The 22,791-nt window shown below is 38.9% G+C and overlaps 1 protein-coding gene across 3 annotated transcripts in view; it reads right to left on the bottom strand.

Annotated features, from left to right (window-relative positions):
- Nucleotides 1–2,340: 2,340 nt before the first annotated feature.
- PLCH1 (phospholipase C eta 1) overlaps nt 2,341–22,791 on the bottom strand; it is a 151,296-nt gene continuing 130,845 nt past the window's right edge. For 2 of the 3 annotated variants that reach the window (XM_075861528.1, XM_075861526.1), the window contains 9 exons: nt 21,276–21,455; nt 19,399–19,506; nt 17,606–17,730; nt 16,242–16,326; nt 13,594–13,740; nt 10,661–10,740; nt 10,118–10,177; nt 9,400–9,757; nt 2,341–4,648 (listed from right to left, as the gene is read on the bottom strand). In XM_075861528.1, the coding sequence (XP_075717643.1) occupies nt 2,667–4,648; nt 9,400–9,757; nt 10,118–10,177; nt 10,661–10,740; nt 13,594–13,740; nt 16,242–16,326; nt 17,606–17,730; nt 19,399–19,506; nt 21,276–21,455 (3,125 nt within the window). In that variant the 3' untranslated portion in view covers nt 2,341–2,666. The remainder of the gene's footprint in view (nt 4,649–9,399; nt 9,758–10,117; nt 10,178–10,660; nt 10,741–13,593; nt 13,741–16,241; nt 16,327–17,605; nt 17,731–19,398; nt 19,507–21,275; nt 21,456–22,791) is intronic. The other variant, XM_075861527.1, reaches the window with a different exon arrangement.

The raw sequence follows: 22,791 nt of genomic DNA on the forward strand, positions 1-22,791 counted from the left end.
TCCATTTAATTTGATACTTACCTGTATACGGTCAAGTTCAGGTCAGCGGTGCCCCCACCCCCCCCCCCCACACCTGGTATTGGCACGCAGAGGTTCTGGAAAATTCCTTATGTGGCGGGAAAATCTGGTGTTTTCATTGGATCCCTCTGGTAAAACGGCGGGAATTTTGGGTATATATTCCCAGGTTTTTGGCCGGTCTGGTGCCCGTCCGAGTTGAATGAAGAAGAGGATCAACCTCGCCCCCTTGTATTGTTACGGAACCTTGTTAGTGGGGGGTTTAGTCGCTCAGTTTATCGGTGGACAATGTCATGAATTATTGGCATATTATTTATTGTTTTTTAATATTTATTAAAATATTTGGTATTTATTACAAGTTTAATATTTATTATATAACCCCTTAATAAATACTGCAGCCATTTTATTCCATATGAATTGTCTCTTGGTCTTTACTTATTAGTTACGTTTTTGGCATATGTGTTTTATATGTTGGGTGGCGCTTGTGTTACCATGCGGTAGGCATTGGATGTTTCTACTAATAATGCTGAGGTCTACGGTTCTACCAGCAACGAATGTGGTAATGTGCGGGATCCACCTGAAAGCCTGCAGTTTTGAAATAATAATGTATATAGAGTAGCACTGCACAGATTTCGTTAAGTAAAAGCAATGGACAAGTCCCTGAAGAATCAAACATGGCGAAATCCAGGGTTGGGAAGGAGACTGGCGTGCCGCGTGGTTTTATTTGATGTGCTTGATTGTTCTTTTACACTTTTACTCAATGCAATCTGTGCAGTGCTACTCCATATCCAATATTTTTTTAGAGCAGCGGGCTTCCAGGTGGATCCCGGACGTTACCATCTACGATGATGGCAGAACCACAAAGCCCAACTGTACTTCATAAGGATCAGAATACAATGCGTACTATGTCTACCTTGTGGTGTGAATTAGAGGGGTATCTTCCAAAGGAAGAACTAGTTTGCGGATGCTGATCGTCAGAGCAGTAAAAAAACAAAAAAATGACTTGTGTTTTTCTAAGGTGGACTGGACCATCCTAACACTTCACCTGCTCCGGTCAGTTCAACAACGAAGTATGCAAAGTTGATTTGTTTCTGTGGAAAAGAAACAGCAGACCCTTTTTACTTTCCCCATACTAATGCATTGAAGGAGTTGTCCTATCTGGATAACTCTTCTCTGAGCACTGTTAAAACATATGTACGTCAGGACCCCCACTATGAGCCAGAGCAGAAAGCCGCTGCAAAGGGTGCTCCCATGACTCAATGCAACCATATAGCATTTGAATGGGCACCATGTAATACTACATTTCATTTGTGGGTGATATTGGCAGGGGTTAGAGAAGCCCGACCGGAGTTATCAGTCGATCTCTAGGGTGGTTACATTTTTAGGCCACTTTCTCATGGACGTAGTTTGGTCAGTATTTTGCATCAGTATGTATTATCACCCAGGAGGGGGACCAAAACATGGCAGAGGTACTGTCCATTATACTTATCTGCTTATGTTCCAATCCTGGTTTTGGCTTACAAATACTGATGCATAATACTGACTAAAATACGCAAGAGTGAATGAAGCCTTTAGAAGGGCTTGTCCAAATGGGATAACCCCATTTAAAACTAAGCGTGCAGGTTTTCTGATTAAAATGGCTCTTTTCTACTTTCTGATACAAAAGAATACCGACTCTAACCCAAACTCAAGCTCAGACCAGTGGTAATATAAGGATGCTCACATTTGCTCTCTATAAAACAAAAATGAACATTATATCATGATGAGAACTCGCAGTTCTCGATTACGGTCTTCATTTTAATGATGCAACATCATTGAATCTCGAGTCCCCAAGGATGATGAAAAGTAGGGAAAACACAAGAAAGAAATCAGCAGGAGTCACAGCAAATACATAGCAACCAATAAATTAACTTGCATCCTGCAGCTTCTAATGCTTCATGCTGTTATCTGTTTTTTTTATACTCTACGTCCTTAGGGACTTGGCATTGAATAATGATTATTCACGTAAAATTATATGTATAACATGAAAATCTTAGTAGTGGTGCACTGTGAACTTCCTCTACTTTACATGTGGCTTCAATATTCAGTTTTACATCATAAAAATCTATCACAAGCTAAAAAAACACTTTCCAAAAGTGATCAAAAATGGTATGTAGGTGTATATATATTATATATATATATATATATATATATATATATATATATATATATATATATATATATATATAATATTATATGCTTTACATGACTAAATAAATAAACCCAAAAGGTTCGGTCGATGTTTTATATAACAAGAGATTAAGAAAAATAGGGAAATCCAGTTTTTATTGCAATATCATTTGCTGACGTGAGCAGATTTACAGGATTGCTTCCTAAAATGTAATGTACATGCATTTTACACTGAATTATATCATGACTGCATGCATGTATTTCCCTGTTTATACCCAACATAACTTAAAAATTAAAAATTATAAATGAAAAAATTCCAAGAGTGTATTTACAGACGCTGGTGGTAAGAGCAGCTTAGAAACGAAAGGAAGACTAATCATGATAACTATGTGTTAATATAATTTGGAAATTATGTTCTAATAAAATGTTCCGATAAAATCAAACATCTTGTAAACAACATTGAATTAAGACCTATGTACAATTTACAATCTCAGTAGGAAATAGACTTCTGGTTCTTCAGTATTGCATGGCTCAGTCTGATATGTGAAATGATCTATGCAAAACTGGTCATTATGTTTATAGGTTTGGGAAGAACATGCACCCTCTGGAATACCCCGGCCTTCCAAGGCCTCTCTGCTGAAGTTACTACGGTATCCCGCTATGTAAGAACCAGTGGAATGTCTGTTTACAGGTGGACAAGCTGTGGGTGGCTTGTTCCTTAGGACCACACCACTTGGAAATTGGCCGTTCTGTTTTAGTTTAATGGCCTCCTGTTTTTCCTTGGCACGATTAGCGATGTTTCTCACTCTACTTTGACTTCTAGAAGACAACTTCCGTGCTAGTGGTCTAGGCTTGTCCAATTCATCTTCCTCATAGAGTGATGATTTACTACAATCTTCCTGATCGTAAGACACCAGTCTCCGTAACTGCTCAGTTAATGCATCCGTAGATTGATGTTTAGATTTTACAAAAGAAGTCTTGTCCTCAGAGTTGCCAGACAAAAGAAAGCCCCTATTTATCCTTTTGTACTTGCTATCAAAATGACAAGATATGTCTTCTGAAGTCAGGTCTCCAAGACTTTTTGACTTGCAAGGACTAGGTTGTTTGGTTCCTTGGGTTGGACACATATTTAAACTTGTATGTTTGGGGATGTGAGGAGTGTGCAAGCTGCCTCTGTGGGCAATGTATTTTGACCCTCTAAGTGCATTTGAATTTTTAACCTCTTGCTCATGGTCTCTGCTTTGGTATATATGATGGACTCCTAATGAATTAGAGACCTCCTGTCGTTGAATGTTGGTATGTAACATAGGATTTTGGTATGATTTTTCTGAACTGCTAATGTTGTTGAAATTGTTCTGGTAGGGCAGATCTGATGATCTATGTTTAAAGTCTTTCTCTTGAAAGCTTTGAGAAACGTCTTGCAGACCCTGAGATGCGTTCTGAAATTCAACTGGACCACTACTAGAAAATGTGTTAGAAGATTTTGAAGGTATTCTATTGGCCAAATAATGTAATTGATGAGTATTTGATGAATGTAAAAGATTTCCCATGCTTCCTGGACGAATATTTGTGGGTTTTGGCTTTATTTCGGGATAAACAACTTTTGCGGGCTTTGGCTTTATTTCATGATATGGTTGCCTATATGGTGACTTTCTGGAGTCATCAACTGATCTGTCACTTACTCTGACAGTGTTGACATCCATTAGTGTGTTCCCGCTCAAGTCCTCTTCCTGTATAATTGTGTACATTGAATATTCTGTTGTTTCTGGGCTAGAGAAAACGGTAGTATCATTTGTGGAGTATAATAGTCGCTCTACATGTTTTGGCACTGAAGAGTGCTTTTTTGGTGTTGAGATGGCAGATGTGAACATTTCCGAATATCCAGAATTATTTGTGTTACTATTTATGCCATTTAAACTTGAGACACAAGTGAAGCTAGTTTTATCATCGGTGACATCAAACTGCCGAATCAATGCAGATATCGAGCTTCCAAGTTCACTATCATTTACAGAGGGAACCTCATTTATTATGTGAGATATATCACTTTCCAAGATAACTGCTGTAGACTGTAAATTGTTTGCGTCAGTGCAGACGGTAGTTGACAGATCTGTGAGAGACATCAATTCATTTACATTGAATTGGTCTAGAGACTTTGTGGATTTTGGTTGCCAAAATGAATCTAGTTTTGCTTTTTGTATAGATTCTTCGACATTTGATCTTTTCTGTTTTATTTTATCCTTTTCATTCCCTGATTCACTGGTAAAAGTGTCATTAAATGCTTTCATATCATCATCACTTATTTTCCCATAGTCAAAGTGTAAACTCCGCCATTTTTTATGTACAACATGTCCATTGGCTGTGGCAACAGCCTGGAATGGATTTTTGGGAAGACATGCAGGATTCTGGGTATATTCAAGCATTGGTTCTTTCGTAATTTGTCCGTATTTCTTATTTTCCTCATTTCCTGAAAAAAAAAAGAGAACAATAATGATACACTATTCATATATAGGTAGGATTTATCATAGAAAACGTATGATTTGTGTAAATATGGTAAAATGGTGTGAGGACAATATGGTTCCGTGCTTTTGTGCAGACAACTTCTGGTATGAAATGGAAAGACATGATCACACCATTTTATTGTCACTTGACATTGTCCATTGAATGTATTACATCCAGTTTAAGATGTAATCGTTTCCGGCAGTCAAGGTAATGAAATACCACACTAAATACATGTTTACCTTTTGTAGTTTCCTAATTAGATTTGTACTAGAAAACATAACAAAACAATTCTGTTAAAATGTGATTTGAGCTTAACACAGTACAATTCACCTATATGATAGAAATAATGTAAGCAGAACGATCAGCTATGACAACAACAGTACATCGTAGAATGATGGTGGCCAACCTTATGGTTAAAGATGTACACATTTTTCACCTGTTTTGACATTTCACAGACCATTAGAATGCCCCCTTAACTCTGACACAGTTGGCAATACACATTAGTTTAAAGTAAATCATTATATGTCATGCAGCACAACGTACGTTATTTATTATGCGACATGTGAGTGTCCGAAAATATACGTTGGACTAAAATCTAGAGATTTGATAACACAAATAAGAGAACATGTATGTGACATTGTAGCAGCTAAAGATATTGGAGACATGATGCAACTCAAAACATTTCAAAAACCACCTTGGCTGTGATCATAGATCATTTAAGGTTCGAGGCATTGATAGAATCCATTGTGGCATTAGAGGAAGAAATGTCAAGCAACTTTTGGCTCAGAGTGAGTGTAAGTGGATTGTCACCTTGGGAACCATGGTTCCTAAAGGGCTAAAGGAAAAACTTAGCTTCGCTCCCTTCTTACAAAAATCTCTTCCAGTTTTTATTACTATTTTTAATTATGTTTTTAACTGTTTTTCATTTTTCACCGGTCCTTGACACTAGTTGATCATTTCCAACCAAGTAGTGGCAATAAAAGTACAGGAGTATGAACAGCCTTGGTCGTAATTTACAGCGTGCTCCTTCGTGGATTATCTTTCTTTTCTTCCCCCGTTTTCCCTTTCTCCTTTCTTCCCTATTTCTTTCCCCACTTTTTGTGTTATACTCACCCACTATGTATTTTGAATTTTTGCACTTTTTTTCAGAGATACACTACTTTTACTATGCACTTGCACTTTATATTACTGTACTTTATATGTGTTGTATATATTTTATATGTATGTGTTTTAAAGAGGCTCTGTCACCAGATTTTGCAACCCCTATCTGCTATTGCAGCAGATAGGCGCTGCAATGTAGATTACAGTAACGTTTTTATTTTTAAAAAACGATGCAGGACCTGTGAGTGACGTCACAGATCTGCACTGCCAGAAGCTGGGCGTTCTGAAGAGAAGTGGATGATACTTCTCATCAGAAAGCCCAGCTAGTAAAAGTAGTAAACACGCCCCGATGTACGCACATAATACACGCCCACTTGAACTTTTACTTTTCAACACGCCCAGTTGTACTTTTGCAAGCCTCATTTGCATAAATACGAAAATGGTCATAACTTGGCCAAAAATGCTCGTTTTTAAAAAATAAAAACGTTACTGTAATCTACATTGCAGCGCCGATCTGCTGCAATAGCAGATAGGGGTTGCAAAATCTGGTGACAGAGCCTCTTTAAATTATATAGATTATATTTAATATAGCCAATATATGCACTTTTACACTTTGTATTTTTTGTATAGATTTCATGGGCATTTGTTTGTCCTCTTTCTTTTTATATGCACTTTATGATATCGCAAATGGGGACACATACATAAACGTTTATTAATATTGAATATCAGTATGTGATGGTTGATTGGGATGGCACATGTATAATATTGGAGGGAGGACTGGGGATGTGTATGTTCTAAAATGGTCTTTACTGTATCTTTGCATAATCTGATCTTAATTATATATTGGTCAGGTCACTAGAAAGGTATATACATATATATTTAAGTTTATTAGGAACATATAATCCTAACGACACGGGGATTGATATAGGCTATATGGAAAACAATTCCCTCCTGTAGTTTAGGCATGAGTTGTTGAATGCCTACGCATACAATGAGCCTACGTGTCCCTTCCGACTCCGGCCTCTTTATGTGTTTCTGTGCATGACTGTGAAATCAATTTGACGCTGACACGTGAACGCTTGTGTCAGTGGGTGGGATTCACTGCATCAGTGACCCTGCGCATGTGCCTAAAGTAAACAACGATTGGCTAGGAGTAGGTCACATGGGATATGGGAATACATATAATATGCGGGTCAGTTAACTAGAATAGTACACCCTGAGGAAGCTGTGACGTGAATTGTGCGTTGGGGCATGTAGATTTGCAAAGATCCAGGACGATGGATAATGTACCCCACTGATTGTCTTATGTTATCATTTATATTTAGTGGTATCATGCTATATTTCAGTGAAAGGTACAGTAGATAGACTATTTGGGTGTGGTTCTGGCCTCTTTTACCTCATTGTAGCTTTGATTACAAGGCAATATCTAATATGAGCCCAACTATTAGGCCCAGTTCACACAGAGTTTTTGGGGCGCTGATTTTGACGCGGAAACCACGTTGGAATCAGTGACAAAAAAGGTCCTAAATCGCCCCCCATTGATTGTTTTTTTTTCCCGGGTGGCTTTTTGATGTTTGCGGGGGGAAACAAAAGCGGCATGTCCTTTCTTGCTGGGGTTCTGGCTCTGACCTCCTATTGAAATCAATAGGAGGCAGAAAAACCCGCAGCGCTCGTCTCCAAGCATTTTTTTACAGCGTTTTTTTTGCTCGTGGACGAAAATTGCAGCGAAAAGCGCCGTGGTAACTGCAGTGAAAAAACACATGCAGGTCAAAATCTTTTATCTGGCTGCAAAAAACTCTGTGTAAACATGGCCTTGCCCTTCCTTGTGTACCTGCCGATCTGTTTGGAATCATACTTTGACTACATCATATTGGTTGCTAATTAATTTGAAATGATTTAAATAAACTTTTGGGATTTTTTATGTATATCTGGGTAGTTCATTACTCCATTTCTTTTGTGGTCAATAATTAGAATGTATTGTTGAATGGATTCTCCAGGTTTGAAATGAAATTTTGTCGAATTTATGATAATACTAATGAGCAAATTAATTCTGTCATTGTATCCTATAGACCGGCAAATCCACAAATCTGTAAATTGATTCACTTCTCTCTAATTCTGGTTTGATATACATGTAACATCTGTATGCTGAAGTAAACACTTTATTTTATGATGTAATAAAAAGGTAATGTGAAAATACTGCATGTAATTAGTAGACGGGGGGCAATATTCAGTGCTATCCAACGCTTCCAGGAAAAAACAAAACGATTCTCTCCAAGCCACAGATTGATTACTATATACTTACCTACAATCATGCTAAACAACTGCATCCATGTACATCTTAAGAGAGGGGGTCCCGATAAATAAAATGTCATAAGGCCACATGGGTGGGAGTCGGATAGCGGAGATCCCACCATTGTCAAGTATGAATGAGATTCATTGCCATCACAACCCCCCCCCCCCCAACACACAAGATATAAAACAGGTCGTCTCGATTATGTGTCAGTAACTTCCACTGAATTCTGTGGAGAAGAAGCCCCACATGAATATTAACCTCGCCATGTAAATCCATGCTGGGACCCGTTCTTGACATCAGTCAATGCACAGTTGGAATTTACACACGTGCAATTTAAAAAAAAATAATTATGAACAGATGACTTATTGATATTATAATATATAATCTACTTTTAAGTGAATAGTTTTTAAAACAATCTCCTCACTTAAAACAACTTTCAAGTGACAAGATTTTGAAAGCACATTATAACCAAGCTTTGGATATCTAAATTGCTTATTTATATGCTGGAAAACCTGATGAGAGATACAAATATATTTTACACAACAGGGTACTTTTCAATAGAAAATGTAATACCCGGTCTAACAGGCTGACTTCTTAGTGTATTATATACGCTCTAACATTCCATAGCTAATAAATCAAATCTCAATGAAGAATCCCTGTGACTGTATTGCAGTTCCCATAGAATACTGTAGATTTGACTATTTACTACAGTATATTTTTGCAATATGTTGTGTTAATAGTTAACAGCTCAGATATTTTATAGCACACACTGTCCTATGGTTGTACACAAGGATGTTTAAATAGTTAAGTCTCCAAGAAAGGCTAAGCATTTATATAAGCAAATATCTCTATTCACAATATATGCATATAGGTTTATTAGTATGAGAAATTGAATTTTTGTATATTATCATTATAAGGGCATGTTCACATCAGAACTAGCTTCCGTTCATCTGTTCCGTTCAACCTTTCCAACAGATGAACGGAAAGCCAAACGGACACTATCACTTTTGTTTGCATTACCATTGATTTCAATAGTATTTTTTTTTTTTTTCGGTTAGTAGTCGACTATGCTATTGTTTCCGTGAAAAGAAAACGGAAAAACGCTTGTGTAGCTGAGGCAAACTGATACCAACTGAAGAAGAAAAAATATGCTAATGCATAGTTTCCGTTTGGCTTTCTGTTCATCTGTTCCTCTGATGGAAAGGTTACACTGAACAGGTGAACGGAAGCCCAATGCTGATGTGAGCCGGCCCTTATTATTATTAATAATAATAATAATAACAGCTGTCACTTTTTTGGTTTTAAATATATCATTATATTACCTGATGCAATGTCATTTATTTTGGTATCATTAGAAGTTTCTGATGTAGAAGGTTCAAAGGCCCCGAGAAGAAACTTGTCCACTGGCATCGAGACAGGTCGGGCCTGTAGACTTCTAGACGTTCTCCTCATCACAGCATCCTTCTGCTTAGCACCAGACACCTCACATGGAAGATCTTTACTCTCTGTTGACTCTTGAAACACCATCTTAGTCTTCTTTCTGCCCTTGGCAGGTGCACTGGCGGTGCGTCTCAAAATTCGGTCTCCGATTGATCGCTTTCGTATATGACCGTTACTCTCCACTGAACCACGCTTTGTACTTTTATTGAAAAGCCCTTTTAGACCAATAAATTGTCTGTTCTGAAAACAGAAATGAAAAAAAAAAAAACAACTTTAAAAAGTTAAAACCTGCTTGTCGAAGTCATCAGACTAAACTAATATAGGAAGAGGGATGACCAACACAGATGGAAGATATCAGCTAATTACAAGCCTGACAAACTCATGCATGTATGACCAGTAATACACCATGACCAGTAAAACCATCTTTGAATATTTTCAAAGTAGTTATTACACAGGTTTACAAAATGCATGAATTCTATGCATACAATAAGTACTGTATGCATAATGTTGCCAAAACCACACAATTCTCAATTGGTCAATGCTTGAATGGTGACTGATGCTTAATGATACAGTAATTGGTACTCAGTATCATGGGTCTACCTTTGTGGCTCCAAGAAAGTGCAATATAGTATAACTGGGATTGAGGATTAAAGGACTCCACTGAAACGGAAAATAAAAATAAAAATGTTGAGCTCCTGTAATAAATGGTATGTTAGCAGGCATATAATTTGAGCACCAATGAGAGGAAATCCATAGCTGAACTGATTGAAAAATTCTCTGCAAAAAAAAAATTTCATTACATCCCAGCTAGGTACCTACATTCATTTTAAATTCATCACTGAAGAACGGTTAATAACATGGAAAACACCAGTAATAAAATTCTGATCACCATCTAATGAACAAAATATCTGTGCAGTCCACAGTAAAGCTGGCCTGGATCTGAATATCAAAAGCCTTTCATTAGCCGGAGTGAAATAGGATCCCACTAAGACTTGATAAAGCAGCGCTTCTACATCACTGTCCTGATATATTTTATAATTGCAGTCTATTAAACCTGCAGAACTAAAGATATCTTGCAGACTGCAAGCCTTTCCTGCCAAGGAAACAGCTGAGGAGTGGAGGGATATTGGAAATAAAACTTACCTTCCCATAGATCTCATTTATTGTGACATGGACAAATATGGAGGCTTCCGTCAGTCCATCCAAATAAACATGCCGGAATCCTGGCAGACGAGTAAAATAAAAATAATGTAACACAGTGCTTGAAACAGATTGACAGCTGACCTCTTATGAATGTCAGAACAGAGATAACTGACTTTTTTACAGCACCCACAGTTATTACAATAAGATCATACAAAGATATTACAATAAGATCATACAATTTGATTGATTTGGTCTAAAGCTCTTTTCATTTGATCAAATTCCGTTAAACAGCTCAATATATGAAATTTAAAGCTAAAGTTAAGGATTTGGAATATACAGTACATGGCACAGCTACAACCAAATGTACAGACCTGTGCCTGGTAAGCAATCAAGAGGGCGCAGCGCTCACCAGATCCACGCAGACCCTTCAATTAGCTGATCAGTAGAGGTGCCAGGAGTTGCACCCACAGCTGTCTGATATTTATGTCCTATCTTAAGGATAGGTAATCGATAGCAAAGTCCTGAAGAACCCCTTTAAAGGGGTTGTCCGGTGAAATAAAATGATGGCCTATCCTCAGGAAAGGCCATCAATATCTGACCAGTGGGAGTCTGACTTGTGGCACCCTTGCCGATCAGCTGTTTGAAGGGCCATACTGTACAACGCTGATACATTCATAGCGGTGTAGCACAGTATTACAGCTTCCTCCCATTCAAGTGCTCCAAAGCAAAAATCAAAATGGCCCCTTACTGGTTCATCCCACCAAATTCCCCTATCTGGGAAAAGAGGCCCAAACCCCTATCTGCGAGAAAATACGACCTAGGCAGTGGCATAGCTATAGGGGTCGCAGCTGCGACCGGGCCCCTAAGCCTGGGGGACCCACAGGCCCCCATTGCCATACAGCAGGCTTGTTAAATAAATTTTCTGTGCCGTGAAGCCGACACTTCCTGGTTACTGTCACATGGTACACTTAGTGTACCATGTGACCGTGTTGTCACGTGACACGTCTTCCAGCCAGTGCAGTGGAAGAGGCGGTGCGGAGGACTCCAGGTGAGCTGCAGAGTCTGTATTGTAATGTGTTGTGTTGTAATGTATTGTAATGTAATGTATTGTGTTGTATTGTGTTACCTTGTAATGTATTGTGTTGCAGTGTCTCTCCACTGCAAACTGCACAATACAACACAATACATTACACACTGTGGGTCGCGTCCCCCTGGGGGTTCGTATGAAGACCTCCGGGGGGTCACGAGTCACTCACCGAGGTCCCGGTTCCATTCAATGCTGGAGCAAGGAGCTGACCTCTCCTTGATCCAGCATTCACTGTGCCCTGAGCGGCTCGACGCAGGCAGGCGGGATGTAGTGACATCATCGCGCCTGTCTGTGCAGAGTAACTCATAGCACACACCGGAGGAGGTGAAGGATCCTCCACCTGACGTGGGAACGGGGATAGGTAAGTAATTATGCTATTTTTCTATTATGCACATATGGGGGCATTATACTGGATGGGGGGCTAATATTGTGGGGGGGGGGCATTATACTGCATGGGGGGCTGATATGGCATGGGGGGCTGATAACATGGGGGGCATTATACTGCATGGGGGCTGATATGGGGGAATTATACTGTATGGGGCTGATATGGGGGGGCATTATACTGTATGGGGAGCTGATATGGAGGGGCATTATACTGTATGGGTAGCTCATATGGAGGGCATTATACTGTATGGGGAGCTCATATGGGGGGCATTATACTGTATGGGGAGCTGATATGGGGGGCATTATACTGTATGGGGAGATGATATTGGGGCATTATACTGTATGGGGAGCTCATATGGGGGGCATTATACTGTATAGGGAGCTGATATGGTGGCATACTGTATGGGGAGCTCATATGGGGGGCATTATACTGTATGGGGAGCTCATATGGGGGCATTATACTGTATGGGGAGCTCATATGGGGGGCATTATACTGTATGGGGGCTGATATGGGGACATTATACTGTATGGGGGCTGATATGGGGGGCATTATACTGTATGGGGAGCTGATATGGGCGGCATTATACTGTATGGGGAGCTGATATGGGCGGCATGATACTGTATTGGGAGCTTATATTGGTGGCATTTTACTGTATGGGGAGCTCATATGGGGGGCATTGTATTGTATGGGAAGCTCATATGGGGGGCATTGTACTGTATGGGGAGCTGATATGGGGGGCATTTTACTGTATGGGGAGCGGATATCGGGGCATTATACTGTATGGGGAGCTCATATGGGGGCATTATACTGTATGGGGGCTGATATAAGGAGCACTATACTGTATGGGGCAGCTATGTGGGGCATTATACTGTGGGGGCTGATATGGGAAGCATTATATGGTATGGGGCTGTTATGGGGGTATTATACGTTATGGGGCATTATTCTGTGTGGGGGCAGCTATGAGAGCATTATACTGTGCGGGGGCATTATACTATGGGGCTGTTGGGCAAGGCGTCTGGGCATAGGCATCTGATGATGGTGGTGTTGGGGAGGGGTAGGGGGGCCCAAGCTGAATTCTTGCACCCGGGCCCATGAGCCTTTAGCTACGCCCCTGGACCTAGGGTTGGACCCCTGGCTTTTGATAACTAACATGGTGGTGTCTGTGGAGAGGGGGAGTCCTCAGCATGTTCACTCCACCCAAGGTCCCATCACAGACCCCATAACAGTCACCATGGCTGCCTCTATGGTATGTATGCCCCTGACAAGCTTTGCTGTACAGTACCAGTCTATCATTAAAAAAACAGCACATAATGAGCTGGGTCATCACTCTGATTATCATTGTGCATTAGAACATAATACAGAATATGTTAAAATTAAAAACAAACCAGAAGAATAAAGGTTACTTGTATTGAAAAAGTGTATTGATAAAAAGTTTCAACTATTTGTAATCATTGTACAAACCAGGCATTAGACTGCTGAAGGCCACTGTCCTCTGTCCAACAAAATCCCGTCCAATTGGATCATGGTCCCATACTAAAAATCTGACCAGTGCTATTTCGGGCATGTGGACTGTAAAGGTGAGGGTCTCCTCCCAGACTGGATTGAAACCTGAAATTTACAACATAAATTATACTTAAACTGATAAAGATCACTAAACAGGTGTTAATATCGCAGAAAATACAACAATAATCTGAACTAGCCTATGTGAAAATCTACTGTAGAGTAGATAACAATTTTTTTCTTTAGAATATAATATCAAATATTAAAGGGGTTATCCTGGTTATTAAAATTGATAGCCTGTCTTTAGGATAGGCCATCAATATTAGATCGTGGGAGTCCGATTGTCGGCACCCTTGCTGATCAGCCTCTTCATTGTTTACATGGTTCTTCTCTCCATCTGTACTTGCACGCGCCTGCAAGGTGTGCCCCGAACCCACTTATGTATATATGTTAAGCACCTAATGTTATGTTACGCAACTGTATTTATATTAGCAGAACAGGTTCTTTTTTTCATAGAATACTATATATTTTGTATTGACAGTCAGATGTGGCATGCGGCCCCTTTAAAAAAAATGGGAGGAGCATATGTCTTTGAAATAAATAAAATAACAATTTTTTTGTTAGTGGCAGTTGGTGAGTGATGGAGGAGAGAGACAGAAAGAGCGATGCGTGTGATATATGCAGGAGAGGGAGAAAGTACAGTACAGAGTGGGTGAATTCGCAGAGCATGGCATAAGCCACTGTTGGATAGCCGGCAGGGCGAGAGCTGCCAGATTGGATTTGCCAAGCTATATTTATACATAATTATGTTTGGCAAGAAGGTATATATCTGAAGTATTTGGAAAACAGCTGCAAAAAGAGGCAGAAAAACCTAATTATCTCTGCCTTACCGGCATGCTTTATTAATTCGATCAGTATCTCATGAATGAGGTGATGTGGATAAGTATGTTCCAAAAGATTTAAAATTCCTTAAAGTGTCAGTAGAGCTATACTCTTCTGCCCGAACTAACATCAGCATGAAGAGACGCTCTTGCACGGTGCTGTTGCCGTGACAACCGTACGACGCCTGGAGAGCATCGTACATTGGTCCAATTTTTAAGACCATAATACCCTGACATGGTCTCTCCTAAAAGAAGCTCAACAGCAGCCAAAGGGTCACAACTGTATGAAGACACTTTTCTAACCACTGGGCATGAACTGCCACTAATACTATTCAATAACATAGCTCTATGACATGAGACAAAAACTTGACAAGAATTCTGCAATATTGAGCAGTCATAGAAAAGCTACTACAGTTTACCTATAAGAGTAAAGAATCTAAAAGAAGGCAGCCAAAATAAAATGTTAACAAAACATTCATCTGCCGTTGTCTCAATTATCTTTACGTTTTCTTGTCTATGGCCGTTATTTTGCTTCTGGTCTTGTGGGGTTCCTGAATACTTAAATTGAATTTTCAGATTGTCAATTGTCAAATTAAAATTTTTACTGCGTTACAAATATCAAATAGATATGGCAAATCGAAATGAAAGAAAAGTCTATGGATCAGAGAAGTGGAGCATGACCATCCACTATAGTAACATAAAGTAAACTCACCTGCTACCAGGAATAATTGGGAACGTCTTGGTCATAACAATGTAAACACCGACATGGGCATGGCTAGTATTATATGGATTTTTGTTGAAATTTCAATGGCATAGGGTGAATAACAATAAAGATATTTTAATGATACATGACAAGGTTACCAGTGTGAGGAATAGACAGAGTGAACTAGACTGGAAACTGAATAGAAGGAAGCTGGGAATGGATTTAGCCATGATAGCAGCCTTACATGACTGGTACATGTATTAAGCAATCCAAATGCAAAAAAAAAATGTTAACAATAATACAGTATGGTAAAAAGTACAAGGAACAACCCATGTAGACACTGACCAACAAAAAACAAATGCAGATGTGATAGTATAGACACACTACACATATCTATGCCCGGTCCCAGTCATGCTGGTATGATCTCTTCATTGCTAAGATGCTACCTCACCTATCATGATAGAGGGATATATACACCATAGAAATGAAATGCGAGTAGTAATATAGCTCTGTTCAACAAAGAACTATGTCTTATTTGGCCGGGGTATTCAGGTGGCCCCCTCCCCTGGTTAAGAAGTTCCAAATGCAACCTCTATGCCCCTCATTAATGCTCCACTTTCCTCTGTGGATTTGAGAACATACAGTAGGTTTTCAAATTCACATAATATCTATAATATTGTCATTTGCCACAGATTCTTCTCTTCCAAGGATTTTGCAAATCCGATTAAAAAAAAAGAAGCTATGCTCAACCTAAAGGGTTTTGAAAAGCGTCAAATGTATGAATATATTAACTTATTTTGCAAATGATTAAAATAAATATTATACTGTTATCTATCAAACTTATAATGAATACCATTATAGCGCGAAAAATAATGTGATATTCCCTATAATTTTAGTAATCATAACAAAACCAAGAGGAATACACTACAAACTATATTTTATCCAAAGAACCCAATATAAACACAGAAAACACAGGCAATTCATGTCTGGCAACTGTAATAATACGAAAGGCCGCAATTACTGACCATTATCGTCAACCACACGAGTTTGTTCTTTGCAGCAATCCACAGGTAAACCAATGATTTCCACTTCTACAAAAGGGTCAATGATCTGCGGAAGAAATAGAGGATTCCAGCTCTATAGATTCACAGTAGTTCTAGTGTCATGTTACACAATTCAGTGTTGTTACTACTCTTCATATAACCTTACGTACAACACACAGTAACCACATCACAAATGATCCATACAGGAACGCATATTGTAATAACCTATATTAAAGCACTTTTCCTTCCTTGTCATTTTCTATTCTTAGATTTCTGTTATCTGAATGACAGCATAGTATCTAGCTTTTATGTGCTGTTTTAGGTCTCTACTGGGTCACAATAACTATTGAGGACTTTAAATATCTTTCTAATTCACAGGGGGACATGACCTGATTTTAGTTGGGATATTTCTGTGTTAAAGGGGTTTTCCCATGAGGGAGATTTGTAACATATCCACAGGATATGTCATAAATGTCAGATAGATGCGGGTCCCACCTCTGGGACCCACACCTATCTCCAGAACGAGGCCCCCTAATAACCGTTCTAGCTTTTTGTGCTCACTCTGACTCCCGGCCACTTCCTGATCACATGGTCGGGAGTTACGGAAACAGCATAACCCGCTGAGCTATGCTGTTTCCGTAACTCCCATAGTAGTGAACGACAGTTATGGAAGCAATGTAGTTCTTTGGGAGTTACAGAAACAGCGTAGCTCAGCGAGTTACGCTGTTTCCTTAACTCCCGACCATGTAATCAGGAAGTGGCCAGGAGGCAGCATGAGCACAAGAACGGGGTTTAGGGGGCCCATTCTAGAGATAGGAGCAGGTCCCAGAGGTGGATCCTGTGGATATGTCATAAATGTCCATCATGGGAAAATACTTTAAAGGAATTCTGTCAGGAAATTTGTAAGAAAATAAAAGCTAAACAACAAATGCAATTGAATCCGCCGATTCCCTTGTAGGGCTAATATTAGGGCTCCATACAACCTCAATTTCATATGGAGAACACAAGTCATTTTACCATGAATGTTTCTTAGGATGCCATATGACAGAGATGTTAGGTAATAAAGTAATGCACAGCACCATTCGGTGGCACGCAGAGTGCCTACGGCTCTGGCATGAGGTCTTAGATTCATTGGACACAGCATGCCATTTAGTAGACACACCCAGCATTATTTGGGTAACTATCCTAGTGACAGTCCCTTTAAATGTACATGGATTGAAGGTGACCGGTGCTGACCAGTAAAATAAAATAACGAACAGATATCTGTAAATCATCCTGAAGGAGAATCGATGAACAACCTACAACAGAAAACGGTTGACAGGTATAAATGGACATAGTGTGCTTACCTCTCCTCTGTCACCAAGCATGGAATCTGGAGGTTTGGGTAGCTGCTGACCACTAATAACTTTTAGGATTAGCTGCTTTTTAGGACTGGCAGGTAGTGGGTCACCAGAGAATTGATGAAACACACCTACAGAATGAGAAAATACATATATGTGTATATTATATGGCTATACCTCCTTACTTAGGGCATGTTCACATCTGCATCACTTTGTCGCTGATTTAATTGTGCAGCTCAGCATGCTGCACTATTTTGTCGAGAAAACGACGGGCACCGTGGTGGAAACCCGACAGAACCCATTAAAGATAATAGGCTCCGATAGGCGCCATTGGTGTCCGTCGTGCAACGGATACAGCAGCTCAGTTTTTTCACTGTTTTGCTCCTATGACAGAGAAGAACAATGAAAAGCATAACGCAGATGTGAACACAAGCATATGATATTTCATACTAGTCCACTAAAACATTTTACTTACATAATAATAAAGCAAAAAAAAAAAAAAAAGAGATCCCCAAGAATTCTCACACTATATGAAGCAGTAAATAAAATTCTTCCCTTTTCTAAGAAAACATTTCTGTGTATAGTTATTGTAAGTAGTTAAGACTATGAAAAGCATGTGTTATATGTTCCCTTCCATTTCTTTTTTCCTGCATGGACTTAGCATTACCTTCTGAAAACAGCAAATACTACATGACCTGTCACCTTCTGCCAAAGTAACTGTTTTCATAGCTATACCTCTGAACATGTTATTTCCCCCTTTTGGTTGTATCGGTCTCAGAGCCAGATGGAATTTTCATCCATCAGGGAATATGGGATGTCTCCTGAAGACAGAGGCAGGTAAACCTGACACTCGTACATCCCCAGCAATGTCCACTGAGAGAGTTTTTTTGCAGAGCTTCTGTAAATGTGGAGCTTAGTTTGTTATTATTTAAATCAAGTTTTAAGTTAAAAATATATCTAATTTGTAAGTTCCAAGCCAGTATAGGCTCACATTTCCTGTCACTTTTCAGCTTGTGGTGTGTACACTAAGAGCAGAGTCCGAAGTCATCCCATTATCATCAAATTATAATGAGAGATAACCTTCCTATTAAAAAACTGGATGCAGAACAGGATCATATAATTGACAACAGGTGATGGAGACTGATCAGCTCCACCTCCTCCTCCCTGCACAGTGACCTCTGCACATGCCACAGAGCATGCCCACAACAGTCTCCAATATAAATCAATTTACATTTTCTGAAAGTCTTCTGATACCCAGGTGCCCTGAAGTAAAACAAATCTCTAAAACTTCTATTACAAGATGGCTTCCCACATATCCATGTGAAGAAAATAAATATATAGATCTATATATTTGCTATAATTACATATTTTTATATTCACTTAGATCACAATGTAATTGAGTAGTTGATAATTCTATATAACTATAAAGAATAATGTAAATGGTAGAGTGTGGTTTTATTTCAGTAACATTTGTTTTATATGAGAACATTATGTGTATCTATATTAGAACAGTTTTATTTTTTAGTAAGTAAAATATAGTTTGACACATACAGCTAACAGTAACAAATGTCATGTAAAAAGCATCATATCTGACATTTGGCATTCATTCTGTCAGTAAATTAAATTATGTGTGCAGCCAGCTTTCATGGTGAGAAACTGTCATGTTATGCAGTAAATATGTCATGTTTTGGCACTATGTGATGAACAGGCCCACCCTATGAAATGCAATAGGAAACAACGGGAACAGCTGCTTTGCATTTATTTCACTACTATATCTTCCAATTAAATTGGTAGCATACCTTTACACATCTGTTGAGGTTTAAGGACATATCCACAATTGCCATTCACCTTGAATTTTGCACGATTTAATTCCATCATGCGTCCTTCTGTCTGGTAGTTGAGTGCCACTATGAACACAAAGCGAGGAATGAGGGACGTTACCCTATATACTCAGCACAACTACATCATGTGATCTTTAATATACATGATAAATGTGAGACTTCTGGTTACACAGACACTGAATACTAGTGATACTATAAGACGCAAGCTAAGTGTGTATAAGGCTCTCTATGTTTTGTACGAAGTGGTTATGATCTATTATGCTTGCATATCGTAGGCGGATGAGATTGCATCCTCGCGCCATATCACAGCAGTACACTCTTTGAATGGCACAAATGGTATTCAAAGGGAGTCTGCAAAATTATGCCAAGAACTTTACTCTACTAGCAACCTGCTGATACAATGAAGCGGCACACCGAGCATCAGGATCCTGGAGTGAACTGTACCAGCTGCAAAAGCATCAATGTGACAACACTCACAGTCATATGGAAATCATAGGTGAATCAGTCGGAAGAGTGTCATGCCCGCTGGTTCCTAAAATGCTGCTTTAATACAATGTTAATCCATAAACTGCAAAAAGAGCAAGAGCATCTGTCATGGAGGTACAAACTCCTGTAATAATGACATTTATAGAGTGTCCCTGACCTGAGAGCTCCTGGGCAGTAAGTAAGAAGAAAATCTAGTTACTGTGCGTGCGTCACTATGGTATCCCGTTGTGCGCACGCACCAGAACAGGACATCGATGTGCAAGGGCAGGATTTTGTGTGTGCTGGGGGGAGGTGAGGAGCCGTCAATCAAAAGTAAGTTTGTGGGGTTAAAAGGTTTGAGGAGTGAAGATATGACTCTTTAATGATCAGCATACGACACGGGAACACTAAAAGACGGAATACTAAAGGTACAGAGCCTACTAAAGAGATAATTATAGGTTACATAAAAATTATTTTTCACCCACTTTCACCAGGTATTTCTGGTTTAATAGGTGAAATGCTGGTAACAGGTTCCTTTTAAATAACAGAATAAAAATGAATATTAATGAACAGTATTATGTAGATTACATTTTTTTTAAATCTAAAATCCTAATGATTATCAATGACTTATATACTGAAAGGGATACTCTAGTTTCCTATATACACTAGTGAAAACATCTGTATAACAAAAACCACCTATAGAGACAAAAGTTATTTTGGAACAGCAAAATAATGTATATACAGACAAATCCAAACATGTGTACAGTATGCACAATATACAGTTAGATCAGTTAAAGAAAGGTATGGATAGAATTGCAGCCCGTTTTTGCTATATACATTTTTCTTTAAACAAAATGTATGGCCCAAACGTGGTGTAAACAGTGCCTAGAAATGTAGAAATGAACCCTCCTATCTTCAGTAACTGAGCTGGCAAAAGTGCTTTCCAAAGCGAAGAACATATTTGGTTCAAAGTTGCAAATGCTTATAAAAAAAATTCCTTTTTATTATTATTATGGGACGACAGATGAAAAGAAGTAACGTCATTCATCAAATTTTTTTTGTTCAATCCTTATTCCATGGACTTCAGTATCATATAAAATTATCACAGAATAGAAGACAACCAATTAAATTTTACAATTTCACAACAGATCTATAAAAACTATGAAAAGACTGATGGCAGATATTTTCAAAACCAGTTTTTTTCATCAGTTCCGAAAATTCCATAAACAAAATAAAAATGTAAAAGTAAGCACTACAAAAATGCATTCATATATGCTCTATAAAACAAGGCATAAACACCAAGAAAGCAGAATACTTACAGCTCTAAAATAACCAATGGTTCACAACACAACTAGAACGGTAATACATACCCAACTGGATCCCAGCGTTCCAGTACGGCACAGGGTTAAAGTTACTAGAGTCTATCCTGTAAGCTGATGGGTATATTCTGGTAAGCTGTTTCTGGTTGTAGAGCATGAACTGTTCTGACTTCTGCTGAACCACTTGATGAGCTCTTGTCTCACTGAAAGACAGAACATTTCCTGTGGAACCTGCAATAAAACAAATAAATCAGGTAGTTTGTTTCCCTTTTCTTTAAGGAACGTTTTTATTTAATCGTAAGACAAAAATAGTCAATCTCAGAGAGAAATCTCAAAGTCAGAGAGAAATCTGCAATAAAAACATGGACTGGTAGATTATCCAAACTTTAGTGGAGAGAAGAATATAGGGCTGGAATATCTGTATGTTGATGAATATGGTGGAGGACTGTTACTAGTATAGTCCGGTATTATATGCAGACTACCTGTGTTGACTGGTACTGTAATGGCTTTGTTTTCAGTCCAGCATATGTGAATACTAAGGACAACCAGGCTCAATACCATGTGAAAACATGATGCTTATTAACACGATTATTCAAATTGTCAGATTAAAGAGGTTCTGTCCCCACATTATAAGTGGCCTATATTGTACATGATGTGATCGGCGCTGTAATGTAGATTAGAGCAGTGCTTTTTATTTAGAAAAACCATCATTTTTGATGGAGTTATGACCTATATTAGCTTTATACTAATGAGTTTCTTAATGGACAACTGGGCGTGGTTTACTATATGGCCAAGTGGGCGTTGTGGGGAGGAGTCTATGACGCTGACCAATCAGTGACCAATCAGGGTCATGCACTTCTCTCCATTCATTTATACAGCACATAGCGATATAGCTATATCGCTATGTGCAGCCACAAACACACTATAACGTTACTGCAGTGTCATGACAATGAAAATACATTACCTCCAGCCAGGATGTGATGTGTATTCAGAATCCTGACCACTTCTGTAGCGTCTGTGTGAGTCTACAGCACAGCACAGCACAGCGAGATCTCGCTGTAAATTACAGCTTACAGCGTAAACTCGCGAGACTATGCCTGCTATGCTGTAAATCACAGAGAAGTGCAGAGAAGTGGTCAGGATTCTGAATACACATCACATCCTGGCTGGAGGTAATGTATATTCACTGTCAGGACACTTGAGTAACGTTATAGTGTGTTTATGTGGCTGCACATAGCGATATAGCTATATCGCTATGTGATGTATAAATTAATGGAGAGAAGTGTATGATGCTGATTGGTCAGCGTCATACACTTTTCTCCACAACACCCACTTGACCATATAGTAAAACACGCCCAGTTGTCCATTGAGAAACTCATTAGCATAAAGCTAATATAGGTCATAACTCCGTCAAAAATTATCATTTTTCTAAATAAAAAACACTGCTGTAATCCACATTACAGCGCAGATAACATCATGTACAAGATAGGGAATTTATAATCTGGTGAGAGAGCCTCTTTAACATATGAATACTTGTTATTTGCATTGAATATACATAGGTTAATGA

This window comes from Rhinoderma darwinii, chromosome 4 (genome assembly GCF_050947455.1).
Source record: "Rhinoderma darwinii isolate aRhiDar2 chromosome 4, aRhiDar2.hap1, whole genome shotgun sequence".
Lineage (NCBI taxonomy): Eukaryota > Metazoa > Chordata > Amphibia > Anura > Rhinodermatidae > Rhinoderma > Rhinoderma darwinii.